This window comes from Suncus etruscus, chromosome 1, assembly GCF_024139225.1.
Source record: "Suncus etruscus isolate mSunEtr1 chromosome 1, mSunEtr1.pri.cur, whole genome shotgun sequence".
NCBI lineage: Eukaryota > Metazoa > Chordata > Mammalia > Eulipotyphla > Soricidae > Suncus > Suncus etruscus.
The window spans coordinates 32,579,715-32,606,613 of NC_064848.1; the positions used below are offsets into that span (position 1 = coordinate 32,579,715).

Below are 26,899 nucleotides of genomic sequence, written 5' to 3' on the forward strand. Positions count from 1 at the left end.
GTCTTTGAAACCATGTATTCTTCTGTCAGACCTGAAAGTGAGTGTTGCTGGGTACAGTAAAGCATTTATTTCATTGAGTTTTGTCAGTATGTCCCACCACTACTTTCTGGCCTTGAGTGTTTCTGGTGACAGGTCTGCTGCAAATCTCAAGGATGTTTCCTTGAATGTAATTTCCCTTTTTGATCTTTCTGCTTTCAGAATTCTGTATCTATCTGTGGGATTCATCATTGTGACTAGGATGGGTCTTGGGGTATTTTTTCTGGTGTCTCTTTTGGTTGGTACTCTTCAGGCATGCAGGATTTGATCGCATATATTCTTTAGCTCTGGAAGTTTCTCTTTAATGATATTCTTAACTGTTGATTCTTCCTGGAAATTTTCTTCCTGGGTCTCTGGGACTCTAGTAATTCTTAAGTTGTTTCTATTGAGCTTATCATAGACTTCTATTTTCATCTGTTCACATTCTTTGACTAATTTTTCCATTGTTTGTTCATTTGCTTTAAGTTTTTTTTCCCAATGTCTCCTGCTGTGTGGAGTTGTTATTTATCTCATCTTCCACAGCACCTATTCTATTCTCAGTTTCTGTTACCCTGTTGGAGAGGTTATCCATTTTGTCATTCAATTTGTTTACTGAGTTTTTCAGTCCTGTTATTTGACCTGTTATTTTAGTTTGGAGTTTTGTGATTTCTGTCTTCATATTTTCTTGTTTCTTATCAGTGTTTCTTTCAACTCGATCCATGGTTTCTTTGAGTTCTTTGAGCATCTTCTATATTTCTTGTCTAAACTCCTTATCTGAGAGATTGATTAGTTGGTTGGCTGTTTTCTGGTCATCAGAATTGTCATCTTCATTCTCTATGTCTGATTCTGCCCTGCGTTGTTTCCCCATTGTCACACTTGTATTGTGGGTTTTTCTACGTGTTGTGGTGGTATTCATTGGCTAAATGATGTGCGTGGCCACGCTCCTCTGGCTCTGCCGTTTCTGGGTAGGTTGACTTGCCTCCAAGGAAGGGGAGCCCTCCGTGGATGAAGCCTCACACAGGATCAAATCTTAGGCCCGAGCACGCAGCAGAGAAGACAGTCCGAGGAGAAATGTTGGGCTTCAGTGATCCAACACTGTTCTTAGTATGATTTTTTCCTTCTTGTTGCAGTGGCGTTCTTTCATTAGATAGAGCACATGGCCATGTAGCGATGCGGAGTGTCCGTACTCTTCTGGAACCTCTGGGAGAGTGAATTTTCTGGGCCCTTTTCGGCCCACTCCCAAGAGATTCAGGAGACAGGACAGGAAACAGACACTCACACAGGCAGCACTCACAATTTCTCACAGTTGGGCCCCACTGGGCATGCGTAGATTTTCCCAGCCTGATGTCACAAACAGGGGACCTGTCTTCTGCGAAGTATACTTATAGCCGGTTTTCACATTTAGAAGCACTTCCTTCGTGTTCAGGCCCATGAATGAGCCTCTGAGAGAGTGAATTTTCTGGGCCCTTTTTGGCCCACTCCCAAGAGGTTCAGGAGACAGGACCGGAGACAAACACACACAGGCAGCACTCACAGTTTCTCACAGTCGGGCCCCATTGGGCATGCGTAGATTTTTCCAACCTGATATCACAAACAGGGGACCTGCCTTCTGCGAAGTACTGCTTATAGCCGGTTTTCACGTTTGGAAGCCTCTTTCTTTCTTTCTTTCTTTCTTTCTTTCTTTCTTTCTTTCTTTCTTTCTTTCTTTCTTTCTTTCTTTCTTTCTTTCTTTCTTTCCTTTCTCTCTCTCTCTTCCTTCCTTCCTTCCTTCCTTCCTTCCTTCCTTCCTTCCTTCCTTCCTTCCTTCCTTCCTTCCTTCCTTCCTCTTTCTCTCTCTTTCTCTCTTTCTTTCTCTTTCTTTCTTTCTTTCTTTCTTTCTTTCTTTCTTTCTTTCTTTCTTTCTTTCTCTCTCTCTTTCTCTCTTTCTTTTTTTCTCTTCTTTCTTTTCTTTCTTTTTTCTTTCCTTCCTTCCTTCCTTCTTTCTTTCTTTCTTTCTTTCTTTCTTTTGTTCTTTCTTTTTTCTTCTTTTTCTTTCTTTCTTTCTTCCTTTCTTTTTCTTCTTGCCTTCCTTTTTCTTTTTTCTTCCCCTTTTTACTCTTTCTTTTTTTAAATTTTTTAATTGTTTAATTTTTTATTTTTATAATTTTATTTGTGTGCAGTCTTATTGAACAATCATTGAATTTCTTGACCAGGTTCAGGTAACTGAAGAGCCTTTATAAGTAGTTTATATTGCCTATCCAATATAGGCTGTTAACATAGTCTGAAGCAACATGGGAAATAGCATCTTTCTAAAGACAGGCTTGGAAATTCCAATCCAGTAAGCTAGGATATTTGTTTCTTCAGGTAACAGAACTGAGCTTTACCTGGCTGCTAGCCCACCATTCACAAGTATAGCCAAGAAAACAGGGTATAGACCACCCAATATAAAACCAGCCAGCCTTCCACGAATTATGGTACAGGTTTTACAATTCAAATCACCTGTATTATAAAAGTTTTGTGAGACATATCTGCTTTAAAAATTGGGACCACATAACTTAAGCCAATATGCAAGTACATGGAAATGAAAGAAATACTATGCTTCTAATGTTTAAGGAGTTACGTAAGTTTTATGACTTTAGATTGCCTTGTGTGCTGTTAAGAAATATTATAATGTGTTACAATCTGGGGACTTGAGGGACAAAGTAATTGTACATAGATTCTGTTTTATTTATCTTAATATTCTTTGGCTGAAAGTTCAAAGTTAAGATATCAGCAAGGGGACTTCTTCTGAGAATTATGTTATGGGTGATTGTCCTTCCACTGTAACTTTACCTTGTCCTCTTTCTTTGCATCTTTGTTCTCATAATTAAAAATAAAAAATTAAAAAAAAATTGGGACCACTGCCATAGGCATGCTAGAAACTGTACGTCCTTTGGTCACATTTAAGATGTGTCAAAAGAGACTGTTTGCTATTAGGCCACTGAGAACAGCATTAAATCCAATGAATGTGGATCCATACTCAAGTTGGTTCCTTTTTGTTTCTGGAAGTTGGTTAATTTTTCTGTTTATAATATTAAAAATCAAGTTTTCCTTGGCAGTATTATCTGGTTCATAATTTTCCATCTTGAACCTTAAGAAAAGGTAAATTTTATTACCAGTAATGTATCTCTCTCCGCACAGTGGCTCACTGCAAGGCCTGTTCACGTAATTTGCAGGCATCAATCTTCTTTTTACCCTTTCTTTTCCTCCCTCTTTCCCCCTCTCTTCTTTTTCATCCCTTCTCTTTCCTTTCTTTTTTCCATTTTCTCCCATCCTTTTCCCTCTCTTCCCCATTCCTTTTTCTCTCCCTCCCCCATTTTCTCCCCTTTATTTTCCACCCTTTTATTTTTTCCTTCCTTTCCCTCCTATTACTTCCCTCCCTTCCCTTTTCCCTTTTTCTTCCCCATCCTTCCCATTCCTAGCTTCCTCTTCTCTCCCCTCCCTTCCCGTTTCCTCTTCTCCTTACTTTCCTCCCATTCCATTCTTCCCATTTTTTTTCTCCCTTCCATTCTTTCTTTCTTTTTGGGGCCACAGTTGGCCATGTTCAGACTTACCCCTGCCTCTGAACTCAGAGAATCGCTTCTGTTTTCCTCAGGGACTATATGGGATTCTGGAATCAAATCCAAGTAGACCTACCTGCTGTACTATTACTCTGACCCTTCCTTTCCTTTCTTCACCTCTTTGTAGTAGTTGCCTTTTTTCTTTCATGAAACTCATACATCTTTAACGTGAGTGTTTTCATGAAATTCATACATCTTCCTTGAGCTCCTCCAGATTTTTCTTTTTGGAACTTTGACAACTCCCTCTTATATTGTTCTCAAGGCTGCTTTCCTTTATCCATTGGCCTTAGCTATTGATATTATGTAGTAGAACTCCTCAGAAATTTCTATAATTTGTTGAACACAGGTCTCAAGCTCAGTAATTTACATACATTATGGGTTTAGATCCATTTGGCCAGCTATCCTGTGGTTCTTTTATTAACTTTTTTTTAATAATGAGGTCAGTGAGGCTCAAGAAATTAAGACACTTGCCCAAGAGCCTAGCTGGTTAAGTATTGGTATAAACTTTAGCAGTTGAACTCCAGAACTTGCATGTTTCTTACTTGTTGAATCATGTTACCTTAGCTGTCTATGATGACCTAGGACCTTGTATGATTCCATGAAAGGATTTGTAAACTACTAAATATCTGTCCACCTTAATACATTTCCATCTTAATGCCTGTTAATATCTTAATGTCTATTGATAGCTCAAATCATTAAATAAGAACTTGACTTTATTCGTTCTCTTGCCACACTCTTATCAACCCTTCATGCTAATAATCTATTTCAGTGACTAATACCTAGTTTCCTGAGAGTCAGTCTAATTCTTTACTTTCCATTGTTTATGGAACTGTATTCGATTTGCCTCAAATTCACTCCTTTCACTTCAAAGTAGTATAGTGGGTAATAGCATTGATTTAGGAGCCATAGATATGGAGCAGAATCCTAGCATTTCTCTTCAATAGATTGAAATTGGTAAGTTGTTCTGTATCAAGTAGTGATAGCAAATACCTCCCATTTAGCTGACTAAGAGCACTGGATTAGTCATAAATTCCTTATTAATTGTGCTTTGAATAAAGTGGAGCTTTTTTAAACTGTGGTTTTCCATTTACAAAAAGTAGTAATAATTAATTTACATGGCTATTGAAAAGTATAACAGAGAGACTTTATGCTCAGCATAGGGACCAAGGTTTTGTTTTTTAGTTTTCAAGAAAACTAAGTTTAGGTTTTAGTGTTAACCTCCATTGACATTGCTTTTATGGAGGACTTATATACTGTTTCTGAAATAATCCTGAAATGAATTTTCCATGCCAATTTTGTTTGTTTTGTGTGCTTAGGAAATCTGGCTCTGCTTAGATTTTTACCTAGCACAGAACTCAGGAAATTTCTGACAATACTTAAGGAACCATGTGGTGTTGGATATTGAATTTGGGGTCCCAAATGCAAAATCATGTGCTCAAGCCCTTTGAGCTATCTCCTTGAATCTTCATTTCATTCTTAATCCTTTTCAATTTATTGTGCATGATACTGATTAAAGGAGTTGTTTTAAATAAAGCACATATTGAGACTGGAATGATATTTCATCAGGTAGGACACTTGCTTTGTACATGGCCAACCTGGGTTCGATCCTCAGCATCCCATGAGCACACCATGAATAATCCCTGAGCACTACCAAGTGTGGCCTCAAAACCAAAAACAGCGAAAAATAAAATAAATAAAAACACATATATTTGATCACTACTCTCCTTTACCTAATGCACTGATTTTTAATCTTTGTGTGTTCGTGTATTTGTGTGATAAACTCTTTTGATAATCTGATAAAAGCTCTCAATAAAATGCTCTCAAGAAAATGCCATAACACTAAATTTTGCTTATAATTTCAGATGATTTATATGTACCATCCTTGGATGCTTGATTAAAAACCTTTGCTTTAATTGTATTCCATTGCTTTGAATTTAAGATCAAACCTTATCAAACAAATGGGAAAAGTCAGATAAGCAGAAAGAAAAGAATTCTAATTCATAATCCTTCTCCCTAGAGAGCCGTTTTCTTCTTACAGATTCTCCGTCTATAATTTACATATTTCCTATCCTCATTTCTACTTCTAGTTTATATCTCATGCCCTAGCCCCACACAGATCCTTGCTATCTTGTCTGAAGTATATGCACTTCTAATATTTTGTTCCCTTTTTATCATACTTGTCATTTTATTTGGCCGAATATTTTGAAAGTGTTGATTAAATGTCTATTAATTTTTTAATATTTAGACATCAGACCCTTTGTGGCTGATTTGTAGTGTATTTTGTGACAAACAAAATAGTTACAAATTTTATATATTTGTAAAAAAAAAAAAAAAAAAAGAACCAATTATTCAGGGCTAGAATGATAGCACAGCGGGTAGGGCATTTGTCTTGCATGCGGCTTATCCAGATTTGATCTCCCGAGCCTGCCGGAAATGATTTCTGAATGCAGAGCCAGGAGTAACTCCTGAGAGCTGTTGGGTGTGGCCAAAAAACCCAGAAAAATAAAGAAAAAAAAAAAGAAGAATCAAAAAAATCTAAGTACTGTCAGTACAGAAATAGCAGCTGTCACATAGTCTTCTTCCTTCTTCCATCTTATTTATTTGCTGGATAAACTCTACCTTTCAGATTCAAATTCTTTCATAGATAATTTGGCAGCGGTCATTTTCTTTTGACACTTTGTGTAGACATTTTGATTGCATAAATTACAATAATACTATTAAGTAATCCTTCTAGGAACATATCAACCAAATTAAATTTGGTTAAATTGAAAAACTTTTGATTTATAAAGTTTAAGCCTGTTTTCACCTATTTTGTTCAGGAGAATTGGTATATATACATATGGTTTAGATGAGAATGTTATGAAGGATATATAATATATTAATTATATACAATATATTTTATATAATATATATACTTATTTAAATATGTTCCTTAGATTTTTAGAAAGTTTAAGAAATTCTCTGTGATTCGGTCTTGTTGAGAACTTACGCATAGTTCTTTGTATATTGCTTGATACTTCTCAGTAAGTTAATTTTCTAATTTTTAGAAAAGAATACGTACGTTTGATATACTAATAGTACTCTTCATGACAGTGTTTTCCTGAGGAGCGAACTGAAGCTCAGAGAGGATAGTAAATTACTAGACTCTATACACTCTAGATATACAGAAATTAAGATTTAATTTGTATCTTTAAGAAGGCATAAATTTCCTGAATTGCTCAGTGGCAAAACTGAGACAAGTTCCTAATCTTTCTCAGTATTGTTTTATCCATCCATCTCTTGAGAATTATTAGCCAAAGTTAACTGAAATTGCCATGACTTTCATTTTTAATAGACTCAAATCCTGATGGCATTTTATGCTTCCTTGAGTTCATGCATTTTCTTCTTATTTTGCCATCAAGACTGTGATTTTTATTCTAACTGACAGGAAGAACTCAGATGACTCATTCCTGTTAATGTTTCCTGTTCCCCCTTCTCTTCTGCATCTTTTCAATGGGAGAAAGGCAGATGATGAATGGAAAGATTTTCAGTAATAAAACCTGTAATTATATTTGTAACGCTATAGTGATTAGTTTCCTTATCTTTGCTGTAGGAGGAGATTCATTTTTGAAATGCCATGGAAACAGCCAACTTATGCCTTCTTTTCCTTTGTTTTAAGGATAACCTTTTCTCTTGTCTCATTTTGTGAAAGTTATATTTTTGAATAAAAACACAACACAGTTGTGAAAGAGAGAAAATTTCTCACTTCTATGTTCAAGAATTTAAATATTATTGGGGCCGGAGTGATAGCACAGCCCTATGGTGTTTGCCTTTCACATGGTCAATGCAGGAAGGACCCTAGTTCGATTCCAAGCATTCCATATGGTCCCTCGAGTCTGCCAGGAGTGACTTCTGATCTTAGAGCCAGGAGTAACCCCTGAGTACCACCAAGAGTGACCCAAAACAAAAACCAAAAAATATGAAATGTAAAGATTCTGAACAGAATTTTTTTAATCTGATTTTCTCCTACCTCTTACGTTGGCTGCTTTAGTCAGCATATTACTTGAGCAAGATGTTGGATATATTTTAGAGTACCTCTCTCTCTTAGAGCACAGATGTTTTTGAACCCTGTGAGCATATTGCCCCCAACAGAATTAGGTTTATAAATAAAAGATTTTCTTTTGAAAGTGCCTTTTTGTCTTTTTTGTTCTAATAGTTTTAGACTTCTCTAAGAGTAAGCTGTTATATAGTTAATTATTATTACTAATTTTTGATGCTGTAGATAGATGTTTAGTAAACTCTTACATATATTATGGTGAAGATGGCTTATTAGACCAAAAGGCTTCTGTGTACATGGAAAGATAATCATTATTCAGAGACATACCCTAACAAATCAGTTCTGCAAGGTAAGTGAATTTTTCATTGCCAAGTTAAATTTCTGTTAACTTTGCTTGCAGGTTTTTTTGAGAGGGCTTTGTGATGTAACTGCTAATTATGATTTCTGTGCTGCCAGGAGGTAGAGTGGGTATAGGGCGAAACCATCAAGTGATTCCTTATTTGTTTCTGACCCATGAAAAATAAATTCATACTTTTTGTTTCAGCAATTGTTATTTGTTTTGGGATCTTTCCCATATTTTTTTCTTTTCCAGCCATGAAGAAGGACCCACATCTAAAAAACTTAAGACTGAAGAACCAGAGGTCCCTTTCAGTGTCCATGGTCTTGCAGAAGGCACAGTCATCCGTGTAAGTAGAACTTGGCCAGTGTGCTGCCAATCCACTTTTCAGGAGGTTGGGGCTTCAGGAAGACTACATCAGCTTTAATTAGTTATTTAACCTATCTCTAGTCTTTCCTATGTATAAACTTATATATAACTTTGTTATTTCTTTATTCAGGTGCCATTTCAAAACAAGTTCATGTATTTAGGATTTCCTCTAAATTGTGTGTGTGTGTGTGTGTGTGTGTGTGTGTGTGCGTGTGTGTGCGTGCATGCAACAAGTAGTTAGTGAGTTGGGAGCAGTCCTCCAATGTGAATTAGGCAGTTCTTAGCCAAACGGTCAGAAGTTCAATGCAAGAATATATACTTGGGCCCCTGAAGTGATAGGGATTACCCATTGTACCCTTGCAGTAGTTAGGAGCTCTAATGCCTCATTTGGTGGTACTCAGGAAACATATGCCAGGGATTAAACTAGGATTGGCTTATATGTGAGGTATGTGTCTTAACCCTTGTGTTCTTTTTCAGTTTCCCAAGAATAATTTAACACTTGAGATCTTTAATAGAAAAGATTTTCGAAAGTGAATATATTTGCTTATTTTATTCTATTTTGGTTTTTGGACCATGCTCAGCCATGCTCAATTCTTACTTTTTTGGACCATATGAGATGGCCACATACAAAACAAGCACCCTATCAGCTAGAGGGATAGCATACCAGGTTGGACCCTGGCCTCGCATATGGCTAACCCAGGTTTGATCCCCAGCACCCCATATGGTCCCCTGAGCACTACCAGGTATAATCAAACCAAACAAAACAAAAAGACAAGTGTCCATCTGTTGTACCCCCAAACATATTGGCTTATTTTAATGTCTTTCATTTTCTGACAGTTTTCATCCATGTTGTTTCAAATGACAGAATTATGCCCTTTTTAGTGGCCAACTAGCATTCCATTTAATATATATTCCACAGCTTCTTTTATTTAATAGTGCTGAGTATCTTTATATATATATATTTTTTTTTATTGAGAATGTGAATTAGAAATCTTGCACAGTTATATTCAAGTTACATAGTGACAGTTAATTAGTTTCATTCGCTCCACCAATGTTGACCTACCTCCACCATAGTTCCCAGCATGCATCCATACTTCCACCCTTTATCCCCCTGGACTGCTACTATAACAGGACCTTTTTGTGTATATCTTGTTATAGTTTGGGTCTCTTGAGTCTATTGTCATTGACTTTGGTTTGTATATTTAGATCCAACCATTTATGATTTCTGCTCAATGCTTCTGAGACCATGTGGCCCCTGGGTCTCATCCACATTTTTTTTCTCAATTTCTAGGAAGACAAAGAAATATGTCAAATAGGCAGAACAAGATGACTCATGTTGTATGGTTTTGTAAAACAATGGTTCTGTAAAAAAAATAAATAAATAAAAAGCATTAGGGAGCCCCTGTCTAGAAGCTATAAATATAAATAAAATTAAAAGAAGAAAAAATGGGGGGGTAGATGTGGCAAAAGTTTTTTTTGCATAAGCTCAGTAAATTTTGGGAAAATTATAAAGGATAATCCCTTGGCCTAAGAGATACAGGGTATAACTACCTTTGAAGCATACTGTTATGAGACCAATTACAGGCTCCAGAAATATTACTTGTCAAACCCCAAGGCCATTCTTTATGGTGCCAGGAAACATTCTGCTCAGTCGCAGTTGTCAAAGTCAGTCCTCTGTAATTAGAGGTCTTGATATTTGCAGAGATCCTAGAATGAAACCTCGGATAGAGTCTTTCTTTATAGCACCAGGAAAAGTTGTGCTCAGTTGCAGTTGTAATAGTCAGTCTTCTGTAATTAGTGATCTTGGTTTTTGCACAGATCCTAGGATGGAGGGTCTTCTGATTTCATCTCACCATTAGGTGATGAGGTAGGCTAACCTACCCTTAGATCAAGATTGTTGCTATTTTCTCCTCATCAAGGAGTCAAATGAACCTACCCTGGAGCAAAGTGGTGCCAGAGCAGTATTAGGACCCTCCTGGGGGGAGTTTGATTCCTGGTGCTGGTGCAGGGAACTGTGTCAGTTGTAAGGGTGGGATTCAGGGTTTGGGGTTGGGCAGTAAATGTTCAATCACATGAGTTGTAAGTCAAGTTCCCATGATAAATGTTTCAGGGTGGAAGGTTCCCCTGTATTACAAAATTTATGGGTTCTTATTTCTATTAGATTGTTTCTATACATAAGATTTTCCCTATTTTAATATGCCTATGTAAAAAGGAATGATGCCATAATGATGCCATACTATATTATTGGTGAATTTGGGGTAAAAATGACAAGCTATGGGCCTGGAGAGATAGCACAGCGGCGTTTGCCTTGCAAGCAGCCAATCCAGGACCAAAGGTGGTTGGTTCGAATCCCAATGTCCCATATGGTCCCCCATGCCTGCCAGGAGCTATTTCTGAGCAGACAGCCAGGAGTCACCCCTGAGCATCGCCGGGTGTGGCCCAAAAACCAAAAAAAAAAAAAAAAAAAAAAAAAAAGACAAGCTATACAATCTCTGTGCCCTGGTTTTGACCTGAGCTCTTATCCCAAGTAAGACTTTTCTTACTATGCAGAACCAAAACAAGAAAAAAAAAAGTGGGGGATTCAGGAGGCTACCTCTAAATATGGAAATAAACACACTAAGAGTTATAACTATTAAGGAAATAAACATACAAAAAGTAAAGATATCCTCATTAAATCTTTGAGATAAGCTGGGAGTGGGAGTTAAGACCCAGGACACAAATTCATCTCACACTGTGGTCTTATGGAGTCTGAGAAATGGTTTACAAGCAGTAAGGAATCAGGTAATGTCCCTGTGTTGGGGTCCCTCTGGAGTTGAATCTGGTGCAAGGAACAGTCCATATTGAGGGGAGGTAGAGGAAAAAGGGCCACATAGAATGAGTCAGCAGGAGTTGTGGCTGCAGCTTCTTGCCAGGGTGAGAGATGGGAGGCTGAGAGGGTGTTTTTTTGCTTTGGGAGATAAGTGATTAGGATTGAGGGGGTGAGAGGATAGTATAAGTTTTGTAAGGAGGTGAACGGGGTGGGGGGAAGGATAGTATATAACAGGCTATATACAATATAGTCATGGTTTATTTACCATACAGATTCAGCAAACATAGAGGAGTCTACTACAAACATACTCACACCCACTTACAGACAGATATCAGAGATCTATTCATAGGTTGTAGTTGGAGACCTAACCCTTATAGGATGGGTTAAAGCATTTAAAAATAATAAATAAAATTTAAATATTTTTTTAAAATAAAATAAAAAAATGGGCACATCTGGGGAGAAAGGTTTTCCACTTCATTAATTGCAGGGGTGAACTTTGCTAAATGAAGCTTTCAGGGTTAGATTGTGCATGGAGCATTTTAAGATAAACATAATTTTCACATCTAAAGTACTAAGCAATATGGTAGTAAGCATATAAGCATATAAGAGGTAGTATCATCTACCATGTCTTGTGCATCAAAGTTCCATTCTGAAAGGAAACTGACCGTGTGGTATTATTATATAATAGTAATGTAGCTTGAATTGAAAAAGAAGAAAAAGGGGGCTGGAGATATAGCACAGCGGTAGGGCGCTTGCCTTGGACAAGCCTACACGGGACGAATCCAGGTTCGATTCCTGGCATCCCATATAGTACTCCTAGCCTGCCAGGAGCAAGCGCAGTGCCAGGAGTAACAGCCTTGTGTGCTCAAAAAGAGAGAGAGAGAGAGAGAGAGAGAGAGAGAGAGAAGAGAGAGAGAGAGAGAGGAGAGAGAGAGAGAGAGGAGAGAGAGAGAGGCGCGATAGAGAGGAGAGAGAGAGAGAGAGCGAGCGGAGAGAGAGAGAGAGGAGAGAGAGAGAGGAGAGAGAGAGAGAGAGAGAGAGATCTGGCCTTCGGTTCCCTATTTCTCCCCTGGATTCCAGGCCTTTCCTGGGTGCCAGCTCAGGTGGCCTGAAATAGGTTCCAAGTGGACTCTTTTAGGGGTCCTCAGGCTTCCCACCTCCCTACTCTAGGGAGGAGGAGCATGGGGAGGAGGCCAGGCAGATATCTGGCTTCTGGTTCCTTGATCCTGGAGGCCAGCTCTGCCCAGATATGGGATTAGGGGACACCCCATGCTGGAGGCCTTCTCCTTAGCTTGGGGGGGGGGTGCTGGGACGTGTAGCAGGCCCCCAGCCGATCCCCTATTTCTCCCCTGGACTCTAGGCCTTCCCTGGGTGCCAGCTCAGATGGACTCTTTATTGGTCCTCAGGCTTTTCCGCTTTCTCTCCCTACACTAAGGGTGGATGCATGGGGAGGAGGGTGGGCCGATGCAGCACTGCTGTATGTAGGGACATTCACTGGTAATTTTTTTTTCCTCATTGGTCTCCATTTTAAAACCATCCATATTCAAAATAAAAATGAGAGTATGGACTCTCAGGCTGAGAAGAGACCAGTACTCTTTTCCTACTTGTTTATTCTCAGCAGCCTCTTGGCCTCTTCCTTCCTTCATTTTGTAACTGTGGTTGCTACCATACTAGTTTTCTGATTAGTTCCCAATCAAATACATTTCCTGATATGGAACTGCGGGAAGTCATTTTGCAGACTCCAGAAAGCTAAATCACAGATTAAAGTGGTGTCCAGGATTCAGCACCCTCCTTTTTACTATTTCTAATGACATAAAAGGGGCATGCATATCTTCTTTGAATATTGTAGATATATTCCCTCAACCACTATAACTATTATTGAATATCCCCTTAAACGATGACAATTGTGTCCACTGTCTTAAGTTAGATTGTTTATTTTCCCCACTTTTTATCTTTTCTTCTCTTTGTTAACTGTTCAATGGGGAATTTTGTTGAAAGAGTCCCTCAGTTTAATGCTTATGTTTGAACCAATTCAGGGGGATTGTTGGACTTGTTCTTTTTTCTTTTTGTTTTTTTAATTTGAATACCTTGATTACATACGTGATCGTGTTTGGGTTTCAGTCATGTAAAGATTACCACCCATCACCAGTGCAACATTCCAATCACCAATATCCCAAATCTCCCTCCTCCCCACCCAACCCCTGCCTGTACTTTAAACAGGCTATCCATTTCCCTAAACATTCTCAATATTAGGACGGTTCAAAATGTAGTTATTTCTCTAACTAAACTCATCACTCTTTGTGGTGACCTTCCTGAGGTGAGCTGAAACTTCCAGCTCTTTTCTCTTTTGTGTCTGAAAATTATTATTGCAAGAATGTCTTCCATTTTTCTTAAAAAACATAGATGAGTGAGACCATTCTGCGTTTTCTCTCTCTCTCACTGAATTATTTCACTCAGCATAATAGATTCCGTGTACATCCATATATAGGAAAATTTCATGACTTCATCTCTCCTGATAGTTGCATAATATTCCGTTCTGTATATGTAACACAGTGTCTTTAGCCATTCGTCTGTTGAAGGGCATCTTGGTTGTTTCCAGAGTCTTGCTATGGTAAATAGTGCTGCAATGAATATAGGTGTAAGGAAGGGGTTTTTGTATTGTATTTTTATGTTCCTAGGGTATATTCCTAGGAGTGGTATAGCTGGATCGTATGGGAGCTCGATTTCCAGTTTTTGGAGGAATCTCCATATGGCTTTCCATAAAGGTTGAACTAGACGGCATTCCCACCAGCAGTGGATAAGAGTTCCTTTCTCTCCACATCCCCGCCAACAATGTTTGTTCTCATTCTTTGTGATGTGTGCCATTCTCTGTGGTGTGAGGTGGTATCTTATCGTTGTTTTGATTTGCATCTCCCTGATGATTAGTGATGTGGAGCATTTTTTCATGTGTCTTTTGGCCATTTGTATGTCTTCTTTGTCAAAGTGTCTGTTCATTTCTTCTCCCCATTTTTTGATGGGATTAGATTTTTTTTTCTTGTAAATTTCTGTTAGTGCCTTGTATATTTTGAAGATTAGTCCCTTATCTGATGGGTATTGGGTGAATAATTTCTCCCACTCAGTGGATGGCTCTTGTATCCTGGGCACTATTTCCTTTGAGGTGCAGAAGCTTCTCAGCTTAATATATTCCCATCTGTTAATCTCTGCTTTCACTTGCTTGGAGAGTGCAGTTTCCTCCTTGAAGATGCCTGTAGTCTCAATGTCCTGGAGTGTTTTGCCTATGTGTTGTTCTATATAGCTTATGGTTTGGGGTCTGATATTGAGGTGTTTAATCCATTTGGATTTTACCTTCGTACATGATGTTAGCTGGGGGTCTAAATTCAATTTTTTGAAAGTGGCTATCCAGTTCTGCCAACACCACTTGTTGAAGAGGCTTTCCCTGCTCCATTTAGGATTTCCTGCTCCTTTATCAAAAATTAGGTGGTTGTATGTCTGGGGAAAATTTTCTGAGTATTCAAGCCTATTCCACTGATCTGAGGGCCTGTCCTTATTCCAATACCATGCTTTATGATAACTATTGCTTTGTAGTTAAGTTTAAAGTTGGGGAAAGTAATTCCTCCCTTATTCTTTTTCCCAATGATTGCTTTAGCTATTCGAGGGTGTTTATTGTTCCAAACGAATTTCAAAAGTGCCTGATCCAGTTCTTTGAAGAATGTCATGGGTATCTTTAGAGGGATCGCATTAAATCTGTATAATGCCATCGGGAGTATTGCCATTTTGATGATGTTAATACTGCCAATCCATGAGCAGGGTATGTGTTTCCATTTCCACGTGTCCTCTCTTATTTCTTGGAGCAGAGTTTTATAGTTTTCTTTGTATAGGTCCTTCACATTTTTAGTCAAGTTGATTCCAAGATATTTGAGTTTGTGTGGCACTATTGTGAATGGGGTTGTTTTCTTAATGTCCATTTCTTCCTTATTACTATTGGTGTATAGAAAGGCCATTGATTTTTGTGTGTTAATTTTGTAGCCTGCCACCTTGCTATATGAGTCTATTGTTTCTAGAAGCTTTTTGGTAGAGTCTTTAGGATTTTCTGAGTAGAGTATCATGTCATCTGCAAACAGTGAGAGCTTGACTTCTTCCTTTCCTATCTGGATTTTCTTGATATCTTTTTCTTGCCTAATCGCTATAGCAAGTACTTCCAGTGCTATGTTGAATAGGAGTGGTGAGAGAGGACAGCCTTGTCTTGTGCCAGAATTTAGAGGGAAGGCTTTTAGTTTTTCTCCATTGAGGATAATATTTGCCACTGGCTTGTGGTAGATGTCTTTAACTATATTGAGAAAGGTTCCTTCCATTCCCATCTTGCTGAGAGTTTTGATCAAGAATGGGTGTTGGACCTTATCAAATGCTTTCTCTGCATCTATTGATATCATGTGGTTTTTATTTTTCTTGTTATTGATGTTGTGTATTATGTTGAATAGATTTACGGATGTTAAACCATCCTTGCATTCCTGGGATGAAACCTACTTGATCATAGTGAATGATCTTCTTAATGAGGCATTGAATCCTATTTGCCAGGATTTTGTTGAGGATCATTACATCTGCATTCATCAGCGATATTGGTCTGTAATTTTTTTTTTCGTAGCATCTCTGTCTGTATCAAGGTGATGTTGGCTTCATAAAAGCTATTTGGAAGTGTTCCTGTTTTTTTCAATTTCATGAAAGAGTCTTGCTAGGATTAGTAGTAGTTCCTCTTGGAGAGTTTGAAAGAATTCATTAATGAATCCATCTGGGGCTGGGCTTTTGTTTTTGGGCAGACATTTGATTACCGTTTTAATTTCATCAATGGTGATGGGGGTGTTTAAATATGCTACATCCTCTTCCTTCAACTGTGGAAGATTATAAGAGTCCAAGAATTTATCCATTTCTTCCAGGTTCTCATTTTTAGTGGCATAGAGTTTCTCAAAGTAGTTTCTGATTACCCTTTGAATCTCTGTCATATCAGTAGTGATCTCTCCTTTTTCATTTCAAGTTTCTCTCTCTCTCTTTCTTTGTTAGGCTTGCCAGTGGTCTATCAATCTTGTTTATTTTTTCAAAGAACCAACTTCTGCTTTCTTTGATCTTTTTTGGGTTTCCAGTTCGTTGATTTCTGCTCTCAGCTTTGTTCTTTCCTCCTGTCTCCCTATTTTTGGGTCCTTTTGTTGAGCACTTTCTAGTTCTATTAGCTGTGTCATTAAGCTACTCAAGTAAGCTCCTTCTTCCTTCCTGATGTGTGCTTGCAAAGCTATAAATTTTCCTCTCAGTACTGCTTTTGCTGTGTCCCATAAGTTCTGATAGTTTGTGTCTTTATTGTCATTTGTTTCCAGGAACCTTTTGATTTCCTCCTTGATTTTATCTCGGACCCACTGGTTATTGAGTATGAGGCTGTTTAACTTCCAGGTGTTAAAGTGTTTCTTCTGAGTCCCTTTGGAATTCACAAATAATTTCAGAGCCTTGTGGTCAGCGAAGGTAGTCTGCAAAATTTCTATCCTCTTGATATTATGGAGGTATGTTTTATGTGCTAGCATGTAGTCTATCCTGGAGAATGTCCCATGTACATTGGAGAAGAATGTGTATCCAGGTTTCTGGGGTTGGACTATCCTATATATATCCACTAGGCCTCTTTCTTCCATTTCTCTTCTCAGGTCTCGTATATTCTTGTTGGGTTTCAGTCTGGTTGACCTATCCAGTGTTGACAAAGCCGTGTTGAGGTCCCCCACAATTATTGTGTTGTTATTGATATTATTTTTCAGATTTGTCAACAGTTGTATTAAATATTTAGCTGGCCCCTCATTCGGTGCATATATGTTTAGGAGAGTTATTTCTTCCTGCTCTACATACCCCGTGATTAATATAAAATGTCCATCTTTGTCCCTTACAACCTTCCTGAGTATAAAGTTTGCATTATCTGATACTAGTATGGCCACTCCAGCTTTTTTATGGGTGTTGTTTGCTTGGATAATTTTTCTCCAGCCTTTTATTTTGAGTCTATGTTTGTTCTGACTATTCAGGTGCGTTTCTTGTAGGCAGCAGAAGGTTGGATTGAGTTTTTTGATCCATTTAGCCACTCTGTGTCTCTTAACTGGTGCATTTAGTCCATTGACGTTGAGAGAAAGAATTGTCCTGGGATTTAATGCCATCTTTTTATCGAAATTTGGTGTGTCTTTTTGTTAGTCTTGTCTTAAATTAGGTCTTTCAGTTTTTCTCTTAAGACTGGTTTTGAGTCTGTAAAGTTTCTGAGCTATTTTTGTCTGTGAAACCATGTATTTTTCCGTCAAACCGGAAAGTGAGTTTTGCTGGGTACAGTATTCTAGGTGAAGCATTCATTTCATTCAGTCTTGTCACAATATCCCACCACTGCTTTCTGGCATTGAGTGTTTCTGGTGTCAGGTCTGCTGTAAATCTCAAGGATGTTTCCTTGAATGTAATTTCTCCTTTTGATCTTGCTGTTTTCAGAATTCTGTCTCTATCTGTGGGATTTGTCATTGTGACTAGGATGTGTCTTGGGGTGGTTTTTCTGGGGTCTCTTTTGGTTGGTACTCTTCGAGCATGCAGGATTTGATCTTATATATTCTTTAGCTCTGGAAGTTTCTCTTTAATGATGTTCTTGACCGTTGATTCTTCCTGGAAATTTTCTTCCTGGGTCTCTGGGACTCCAGTGATTCTTAAGTTGTTTCTGTTGAGCTTATCATATACTTCTATTTTCATCTGTTTCCATTCTTTGACTAATTTTTCCATGTCTGTTCATTTGCTTTAAGTTTTTTTTCCAATCTCTCCTTCTGTATGGAATTGTTATGTATCTCATCTTCCACAGCACCAAGTCTATTCTCAGCTTCTAATACCATGTACCAGAGCTTATCCATTTTGTCATTCACTTCGTTTACTTACTTTTTCAGGCCTGTTAGTCGACATGTTATTTCAGTTTGGAGTTTTGTGATTTCTATCTTCATATGTTCTTGGTTCTTATTAGTGTTCTTTTCAACTCGATCCATGGTTTCTTTGAGTTCTTTGAGTATCTTCCATATTGCTAGTCTAAAGTCCTTATCTGAGAGATTGATTAGTTGGTTGGTCATTATCTGGTCATCAGAATTGTCATCTTCATTTCCTATGTCTGATGCTGGCCTTCGTTGTTTCCCCATTGTCACACTTGTATTGTGGGTTTTTCTACGTGTTGTGGTGGTATTCATTGGCTATATGGTGCAGGCAGCACACTCCTCTGGCTCCTCCCTTTCTGGATGGGCCGACTTGCCTCTCAGGGAGGGGAGTCCTCCATGGATGAAGCCTCACACAGGATCAAATCTTAGGCCCGAGCATGCAGCAGAGAAGACAGTCCGGAGAGAAAATCTTGCTTCTGTGATCCAGCACAGTTCTTAGTGTGATTTTTTTCTTCTTGTTGCGATGGTGTTCTTTTCTTAGAAAGAGCATGGCCGGGTAGCGAAGCAGAGCCAAAGTGCTCTGCTGGAGCCTCTTTTCGGCCCACTCCCCAGAGGTTCATGCAACAGGATAGTAGACAGACACACACAGGCAGCACTCACAGTTTTTCACAGTCGGGCCCCACTGGGCAGGGGTAGTTTTCACTGTCTCGCTGGGCAGCTTCAGAATGCAGTATTTTTGTGGTTCGCTTCTCAGGAGTCTGAGGAGAGCTTCATGAATTCAGGAAAGACAGAGAAGCACAGGACAGGGCTCCCTTCAGGTTCTCAGTTTCCTCAGAAGCACAGCAGGGTGGAGACTCTGCAGGTAGAGCAATCAGCACTCTGCCTGGCAACCCCCACAGCCAGCCATTTCTTACTCACTGACTCGCTCGCTGGGTAGCTTCAGAATGTAGTTTTTTGGGGGTTCGCTGCCCCGGGCTCTGAGGAAAGCTTCAAGAATTCAGGAAAGACAGAGAAGCACAGGACAGGCTGTAGCACAGTTTCTTTTGCCACTCATCTGTTCTCGGGCACTTGGGTTGTTTCCAGAATCTTGGACTTGTTCTTGTGGCCCCCATATGTGCTTATAACGCCACGTGGCATTATTCCTTCTTTGCGTAGGCACATTAAAATGGATAATACTATACATACAAATAAGTTCTTATCTAATAGAGATTGGAATACATAAATGGAACCTTACACCCTGAACATTGACACAATGACCTGGCACAGGCCTCAGAAGAATGGGCATTCTCCATTCACCTCTGAACCAGGGAAACCATCTATAAAACATCCATAGTTCTCTATTACATCACCTAGAAGCAATCCTCTACCAGGGAAGACCCTACTGCTGCTCTGACATTGATCTACTCAAAAGAGTCTTCTTTTAACACTGAGAAGACTTAAACAACAATGACGACCTGCTTACTGGACAGGGCTTTCTGCATTGCTCTTTAATTGTGAGTTGAAATTAGAGGACGCTCCGCACCATTCTGACTTCAATGTAGGATATACAGATTCCAGGATCTTTAGTACAGAAACATGATACCAATAACAGAGACTGTGTGAAAAATAAAACTGTATTGGCTCTACAGACAATGACTGGGATTGGACAAACTAGTTTGCCTGGAGCCTAGAGTTGGTCTTATGTCAGGAAACTTCAGGGGTAGGGTCTCCTTGTATTTAGGCCAAGGCTTTTCCTTTCCATGTCCCCCATACTTTGGTGGGCTTATGCAAACGATAGTTGCCACTCTATCGCTGTTTTTACTGTGCTCCTTTGACTCTAAACCTTAAAAAAAAGAAAACACTTAAACTTTTGAGGTTAACTTAAATTAATATGCATGTGCATGGAAATGTAAAAAACTACTATGCCTTCAAGTTTAAGGAGTTACATAAATGTTATGGCTTTAGATTGCTTTGTGTACCGCTAAGAAATGTTATTATATACTACAATCTGGGGTCTTGAGGGACAAAGTAATTGTACATGGGTTCTGTTTTATTTTTCTTAGTGTTCGTTGACTGTAAGTTCAAAATTAAGGTGTCAGCAGGGAGATTTCTTCTGAGAACTCTGTTTTTGGGTAATTGTCCTTTCACTGTAACTTTACCTTGTCCTCTTTCTTTGCATCATTGTTCACATAATTAAAATTAAAAAAGGAAGAAAAAAGGAAAAAAAAGAAACAAAAAGATAATAGTAATTTGTAATGAGTGGGATCTGTAACAAAAGTTTATGGTGTGCAGTTGTTTATTTCAGTGCTCTCTATGGCCATAAGCTTTAGATCATAGTAGCAGAAGTAATCAAAAGGAAATGGATAAATTGGATTACTTTGTCAAAATACTGTCATAATGAGCACTGCATTTGGAGTCTAATATGATAGAGCACTCAATTGAAAAATTAGAGTGTCCAACCTATATCTCTAAGAACCTCTTTGGACAAAAAAGTTGTTATTTTATACATAATAAAATTAAGGCACTTAAGCATACTGATAGCAGTACTGCAGTAGGAGTCTGGTTTCCAATCATACTCTGCACCTGATTCTGTGGATTAAAACATTAGAACATTATTAATAGATTTTGTAGTGAGAAGTTGATCGAATAATTATTTTCGTTGTAGCAGGTTTCTTTGTAGTATAAAGAGAGTAAAGGCTGTGTATTTCTCCTCTTCCCCTTGATTTTTTTCACTTCTTGCTATACCCTGGCACACCTGTGTCCAGAGTATATACCATTTAGACTATTGTGCTTCTTTTTGGAGATTTTCTCTTTTGTAGTTGTTGTTGTTTTTTGGGTCACATCTGGCAGCGCTCAGGGTTTACTCTTGGCTCTATGCTCAGAAATCACTACTGGCAGGCTTGGGGAAACCATATGAATGCCAGGATTCGAAACATCGTCCTTCTGCATGCAAGGCAAATGCCTTACCTCTGTGCTCTCCAGCTCCTTTGTGGAGATTTTCTAAATACCACATATAACTGATATAATTTGTTTTTATTCTTCTTCTGGTTTACTTCATTTAATGTAATATTTTCTTTTCTTTTCTTTTCTTTTTTTTTTTGTTTTTGTTTTTGGGCCACATCCAGTGGAGCTCAGGGGTTACTCCTGGCTGTCTGCTCAGAAATAGCTCCTGGCAGGCACAGGGGACCATATGGGACACCGAAATTCGAACCAACCACCTTTGGTCCTGGATCGGCTGCTTGCAAGGCAAATGCTGCTGTGCTATCTCTCCTGGCCCTAATGTAATATTTTCTAAATTTTTTTTTTTTTTTTTGGTTTTTGGTTTTTGGTTTTTGGTCACACCCGGCAGCGCTCAGGGGTTACTCCTGGCTCTATGCTCAGAAATCGACTCTGGCAGGCACTGGGGATCATATGGGATGCTGGGATTCGAACCACCTTCCTTCTGCATGGAAGGCAGATGCCTTACCTCCAGGCTATCTCTCCGGCCCTTAATGTAATATTTTCTAGTTCTATCTATGTTGCTTCAAATTGCATTATTGTATCATTTCTTACTGTTATGTAGTATTCCATTGTATATATCACTACATTTTCATGGTCCACTCATCTGTTATTGGACATCCAGGTTGATTCTAAGTCTTAGCTATTGTACTGAGTGCTGCAATGAATGGTGTGCATTACATACTTTTAGATGAATGTCTTTCTATCCTGGGGATAGATACCCAAGAGGGATTGTTGGGTCAAATGACAGCTCAATTTTGAGTTTACTGAGAACCCTCCATCCTTTTTTCCATAGCGGTTGGGCCAGGTAGCATTCCCACTAGCTGTGGATGAGAGTACATTCCCGCCAATAGCAATTATTCTCATTATTTTTGATATGTGCCATCATCACTGGGGTAAGATAATACCCCATTGTTGTCTTGATTTGAATGTCCCTAATGATAAGTGATGATGAACATCTTTTCATGTGTCTGTTGGCCATCTGTTGGTCTTTCTCAGAGGAGTGTGTGTTCATTTCTTCTCCCCATTTTTTTTGGTGTTTTTAGGTATTGTGGAGCTAACCTTTGTGAGTACTTTGTGTTCAGTAGATATCAAACCTTTATCTGATGTGTTGAGTGCAAAATAATTTTTCCCCATTCTGTTAACTGTCTTCTAGCTTTAGACTGTGTTTCTTTTGCCATATAGAAACTTTTTAGTTTAATGTAGTCCTATTTATTTAGGTTTGCTGCTATAGATCTTGCCATTGACATCCTATCATCAAAGGCTTTTTGAGGTTTACGTCTTGGAGCGTTATGCTTATGCTTTCCTCAGTGAACTTTATAATTTTGGGTCTGATTTCAATGTTTTTAATCCAAGGTTTTTACACAAGATTTTACTTTTGTTTAAGTGTGATGTATGAATCAATATTTAATTTCTCACAGATGGTTATCCAGTTATTCCAACACCATTTGTTGAAGAGACTATCTTTGTTCCATTTCAAGTTCTTGGCTCCTTTGTTTTCTGAGGATGAGGGCCCTGATTTTAGTTCTGATTTTTCTATTTTCTCATTTAGGGCTCTTGTGTCTTTGCTAGTGTTCTGCCTAATGGATCTGTCTAGTGATAATGATATGTTGAAATCTCCCACTGCTATCACATTTCTATCCATATGTTTCTTTAGGTTTGTGAGCAAAAGTCTTACATATTTTGCTGGCTCTACATTTGGTGCATAAACGTTGATCAGAGTTAGTGCGTCTTTGTCTAATGTTCTTTAGATCAATAAGTAGTGTCCATCTTCGTCTCTGAGTACTTTTTTGAGGTTGAATGCAATTTGATCTGATATGAGTATGGCTGTCCTAGTTTTTTTGTTTGTTTGTTTTCCAGTGGCATGTATAATTGAATTATATCCTTTACTCTCAGCCTGTGTCTATCCCAAACTTCAAATGTGTTTTCTGCAGGCCGCAAATACCTGGGTTTTGTTTCTTGATCCAACCCTCTACTCTGTGCCTTTTAATCAGAGACTTTAATCCATTGACATTTAAGGAAATTATTGACACTGTTCTGCTATTATATTGTTGTTATATATTGTTATATAGGGTTGTTGTTGTTACCACTGGGGATTTGATTTATGTAATTGATCTCTTAGTAGTTCATTTAGAGTTGGTTTGGTTAGCGCAAATATTGCAAGTTCTTTTTTGTCTGAGAATATTTTTAACCCTCCTTCCCATGTAAATGAAAGTTTTGCTAGGTAGTGGACTCTAGGTTGGAAGTTTCTTTCATTCAGTAGTTTAAATATGTCATTTCACTGTCTTTTTGTCCGAATTGTTTTGAATGTAAAATCTGGTTTGATTCTTATGTTCCTTCCTTTGTATTATATCTCTCATCTTCCCCCTCCCTCCTTCTCTCTCTCTCTCTCTCTCTCTCTCTCTCTCTCTCTCTCTCTCTCTCTCTCTCTCTCTCTCTCTCTCTTTCTCTCTCTTTCTCTCTCTCTCTCTCTTTCATCATTTGGATTACTATATGTCTTGCTCTTGATCTGTTAGGGGCTATTTTGTTTGGTACTACTTACTTCTCTTGGATTGTACATCCGTCTCTTTCCAGGGAGTTGGAAAATTCTCTATTTCCCTCACTACTTGTTCTTCCCCTTTTCTTTTCCTCCCCTTCTGGTATTCTTATTAGTCGTAGATTATTTCTTTTATCTTTGTTCATTAAATATCTTACATTTTCTTCCAATGTTTTATCTCTTATTTCTTTATTGACTTCTTTGTTGTTGTTGGCTTTTATTTTGCCTTCAAGTTCATCCAGGCGATTCTCTATGTGTAATTCTGTTACTATGGCTAGCTAGCATGTTTTTTAGTTCTCTGTTTCATTTGTATGGATTCTCTCATTTTTCTGATAGAGTTTATCTTTGAGTTGGTTGAATTGTCCATCTATGAACTTTTTAATTTCTTTGGCTAGTGATTCCTTGAATTCCATTGCTATGACATTATCATTTTAGGTCCTTATCTATAGGGTTTGTGTGCTTTGGAAGACTTGGAAATTTGCTAGGATTTTTCTCCATCACTGGTATCTTCCTTATTTTCCGTATTGTTCTTTGCATTGGGTAGGTTGGAATGCTGGAGTTTTAGGGTATTTAAAAAAAAGTAGTATGCTTAATTGAATATGAGGTGCTTGGAGGTATATCTGTTTTGGAGTTTATTTATTCTAGGTAAGTGAGGTTACCCAAATATAAAAGAAATATTGTATACTAGTATATTGCTTGTTCTTCTGGAGTTGGGGATATATATTTTCTTTTTTTTTTTTTTTTTAGTTTTTGGGTCACACCCAGCGGTGCTCAGGGGTTACTCCTGGCTGTCTGCTCAGAAATAGCTCCTGGCAGGCACGGGGGACCATATGGGACACCGGGATTCGAGCCAACCACCTTTGGTCCTGGATCGGCTGCTTGCAAGGCAAACGCCGCTGTGCTATCTCTCCGGGCCCGGATATATATTTTCTAAGGCAAAGAAATGTTAGGCCTGTTCTGCCTAGAACCATCTGGTATAAGCTGAAGTGTCAGCGAGGTTTGTGGGGCAGTGAGTGATTGGCTTTCTTTCCTGTGCAGGAGTGGGCTTTGGTGATGGAGCCTGGAGGTTCTGAGGTGAAAGGGTGGGGAAGGTGCTGTTTTGCACAAGCCAAATTTAAGAGGTGACCCGGGGTCCCTGCCTGTATTCTACTTCTCTCACTTATTAACATTGTCATGATAGTTGTTAGTGTAGTTATTTCTAGTGTTTTTTTGTTTTATTATTTTTTGGTAATATCTGCCAGTCTTTGTGATAGTCTCACTTGCCTTTCATTGAGGGAGAAAGACTTTGGGAAATCTGGAAGTAGAAGAGTGGGGGAGGGCCTGTTTTGCATTCGCCAAATTTAAGGGATGACCCAGGAGTCCCTGTGCTCTACCCATGCCAAGCTAGGGTCCATGAGGATAGGGTGTGGGGGGTTTGGGGTTGTTCTCATAGGTCTCTTTTCTTAGTGGGTGCAGTGATTTAATGGCAGCTGGGAGGTTCTGAGCTCCACAACTTCTTCATCCAGTGAATGAATATTTAAGTTGCCCATGTTTTATAAATAATAACTGCTATATCAACATATTGAAATTATTTGTTTGAATGACTATTTTCAGATTCTTCATATAAAAATGTCTTAGACCTGGTATTGCTGAATCATATTGCATATTCATTTTATAATTTTTAAAGGACTCTATTGAGGCTGTACCAATTTACATTCTAAGTGACATTATTTTGAATCAGTGGAGCTGAAAAGTTGTTGCTTAACTAGCAAGATGTACTAGGAGAATAGCATTAGGATATGCTTTCCCTGCCTGTTAAAGAAATGCTCTTAGCTTAACTGAATGTATGGAAAATGATTAATTTTATTTTACTGTTTTGTTATAAAGGAGAAAATTACAAATAACTTTGTTCTGAAAGCTTTTTTGACTCTACTATACCAGTGCAAACCAGAAACTTTAATACATTTTTTTGTACAAGCTATTGTTTTCTTGCTTTAGTTGGGGGTTCTGTAGGCTCTATTAAGTTTGGGTTCAGAAGATTAAGGATATGTGGCCAGAGCGGTGGCACAAGTGGTTAGGAGTCTGCCTTCTGTATACTAGCCTAGGATGGACTGTGGTTTGATCCCCCAGCATCCCATTTTATCCCTTTAGCCAGGAACGATTTCTGAGCTTATAGCCAGGAGTAACCCCTGAGCATCACCAGGTGTGGCCGAAAAGCCAAAAAAAAGAAGAAGAAGAAGAAGAAGAAGAAGAAGAAGATTATGAACAGACACTTTGACAAAGAAGAAATACAAATGGCCAAAAGACACATGAAAAAATGCTCCACATCACTAATCATCAGGGAGATGCAAATCAAAACAATGATGAGATACCACCTCACACCCCAGAGAATGGCACACATCACAAAGAATGAGAATAAACAGTGTTGGCGGGGATGTGGAGAGAAAGGAACTCTTATCCACTGCTGGTGGGAATGCCGTCTAATTCAACCTTTATGGAAAGCAATATGGAATTTCCTCCAAAAACTGGAAATCGAGCTCCCATACGATCCAGCTATACCACTCCTAGGAATATACCCTAGGAACATAAAAATACAATACAAAAACCCCTTCCTTACACCTATATTCATTGCAGCACTATTTACCATAGCAAGACTCTGGAAACAACCAGATGCCCTTCAACAGACGAATGGCTAAAGAAACTGTGGTACATATATGCAATGGAATATTATGCAGCTGTCAGGAGAGATGAAGTCATGAAATTTTCCTATACATGGATGTACATGGAATCTATTATGCTGAGTGAAATAAGTCAGAGAGAGAGAGAGAAAAACGCAGAATGGTCTCACTCATCTATGGGTTTTAAGAAAAATGAAAGACATTCTTGCAATAATAATTTTCAGACACAAAAGAGAAAAGAGCTGGAAGTTTCAGCTCACCTCAGGAAGCTCACCACAAATAGTGATGAGTTTAGTTAGAGAAATAACTACATTTTGAACTGTCCTAATATTGAGAATGTTTAGGGAAATGGAGAGCCTGTTTAGAGTACAGGCGGGGGTCGGGTGGGGAGGAGGGAAACTTGGGATATTGGTGATGGGAATGTTGCACTGGTGATGGGGGGTGTTCTTTACATGACTGAAACCCAAACACGATCATGTATGTAATCAAGGTGTTTAAATAAAAAAGAAAAAAGAAAAGAAAATCAATTTTCTCTATCTCCAATTCTTTTTATGAAATTATTAGAATAATAAAAGATTAAAAAAAAAGAATATAAGTATGCCAGAAAGTGTCATATAGTGTGGTAGGGGGTTTCTTATTTGAAATTTTCCCACCAAGCAGTCCATCATAATATGC

General features: G+C 38.5%; 1 protein-coding gene and 1 pseudogene across 1 annotated transcript in view; one reads left to right on the forward strand and one right to left on the reverse strand.

Moving 5' to 3' along the window:
* XRCC5 (X-ray repair cross complementing 5) overlaps positions 1 to 26,899 on the forward strand; it is a 134,233-nt gene that overhangs the window by 62,778 nt on the left and 44,556 nt on the right. Inside the window, exon 15 of the mRNA XM_049770326.1 lies at positions 8,222 to 8,315. Within this exon, the coding sequence (XP_049626283.1) occupies positions 8,222 to 8,315 (94 nt within the window). The remainder of the gene's footprint in view (positions 1 to 8,221; positions 8,316 to 26,899) is intronic.
* Positions 2,134 to 3,117, reverse strand: LOC126004046 (transmembrane protein 126A-like; annotated as a pseudogene).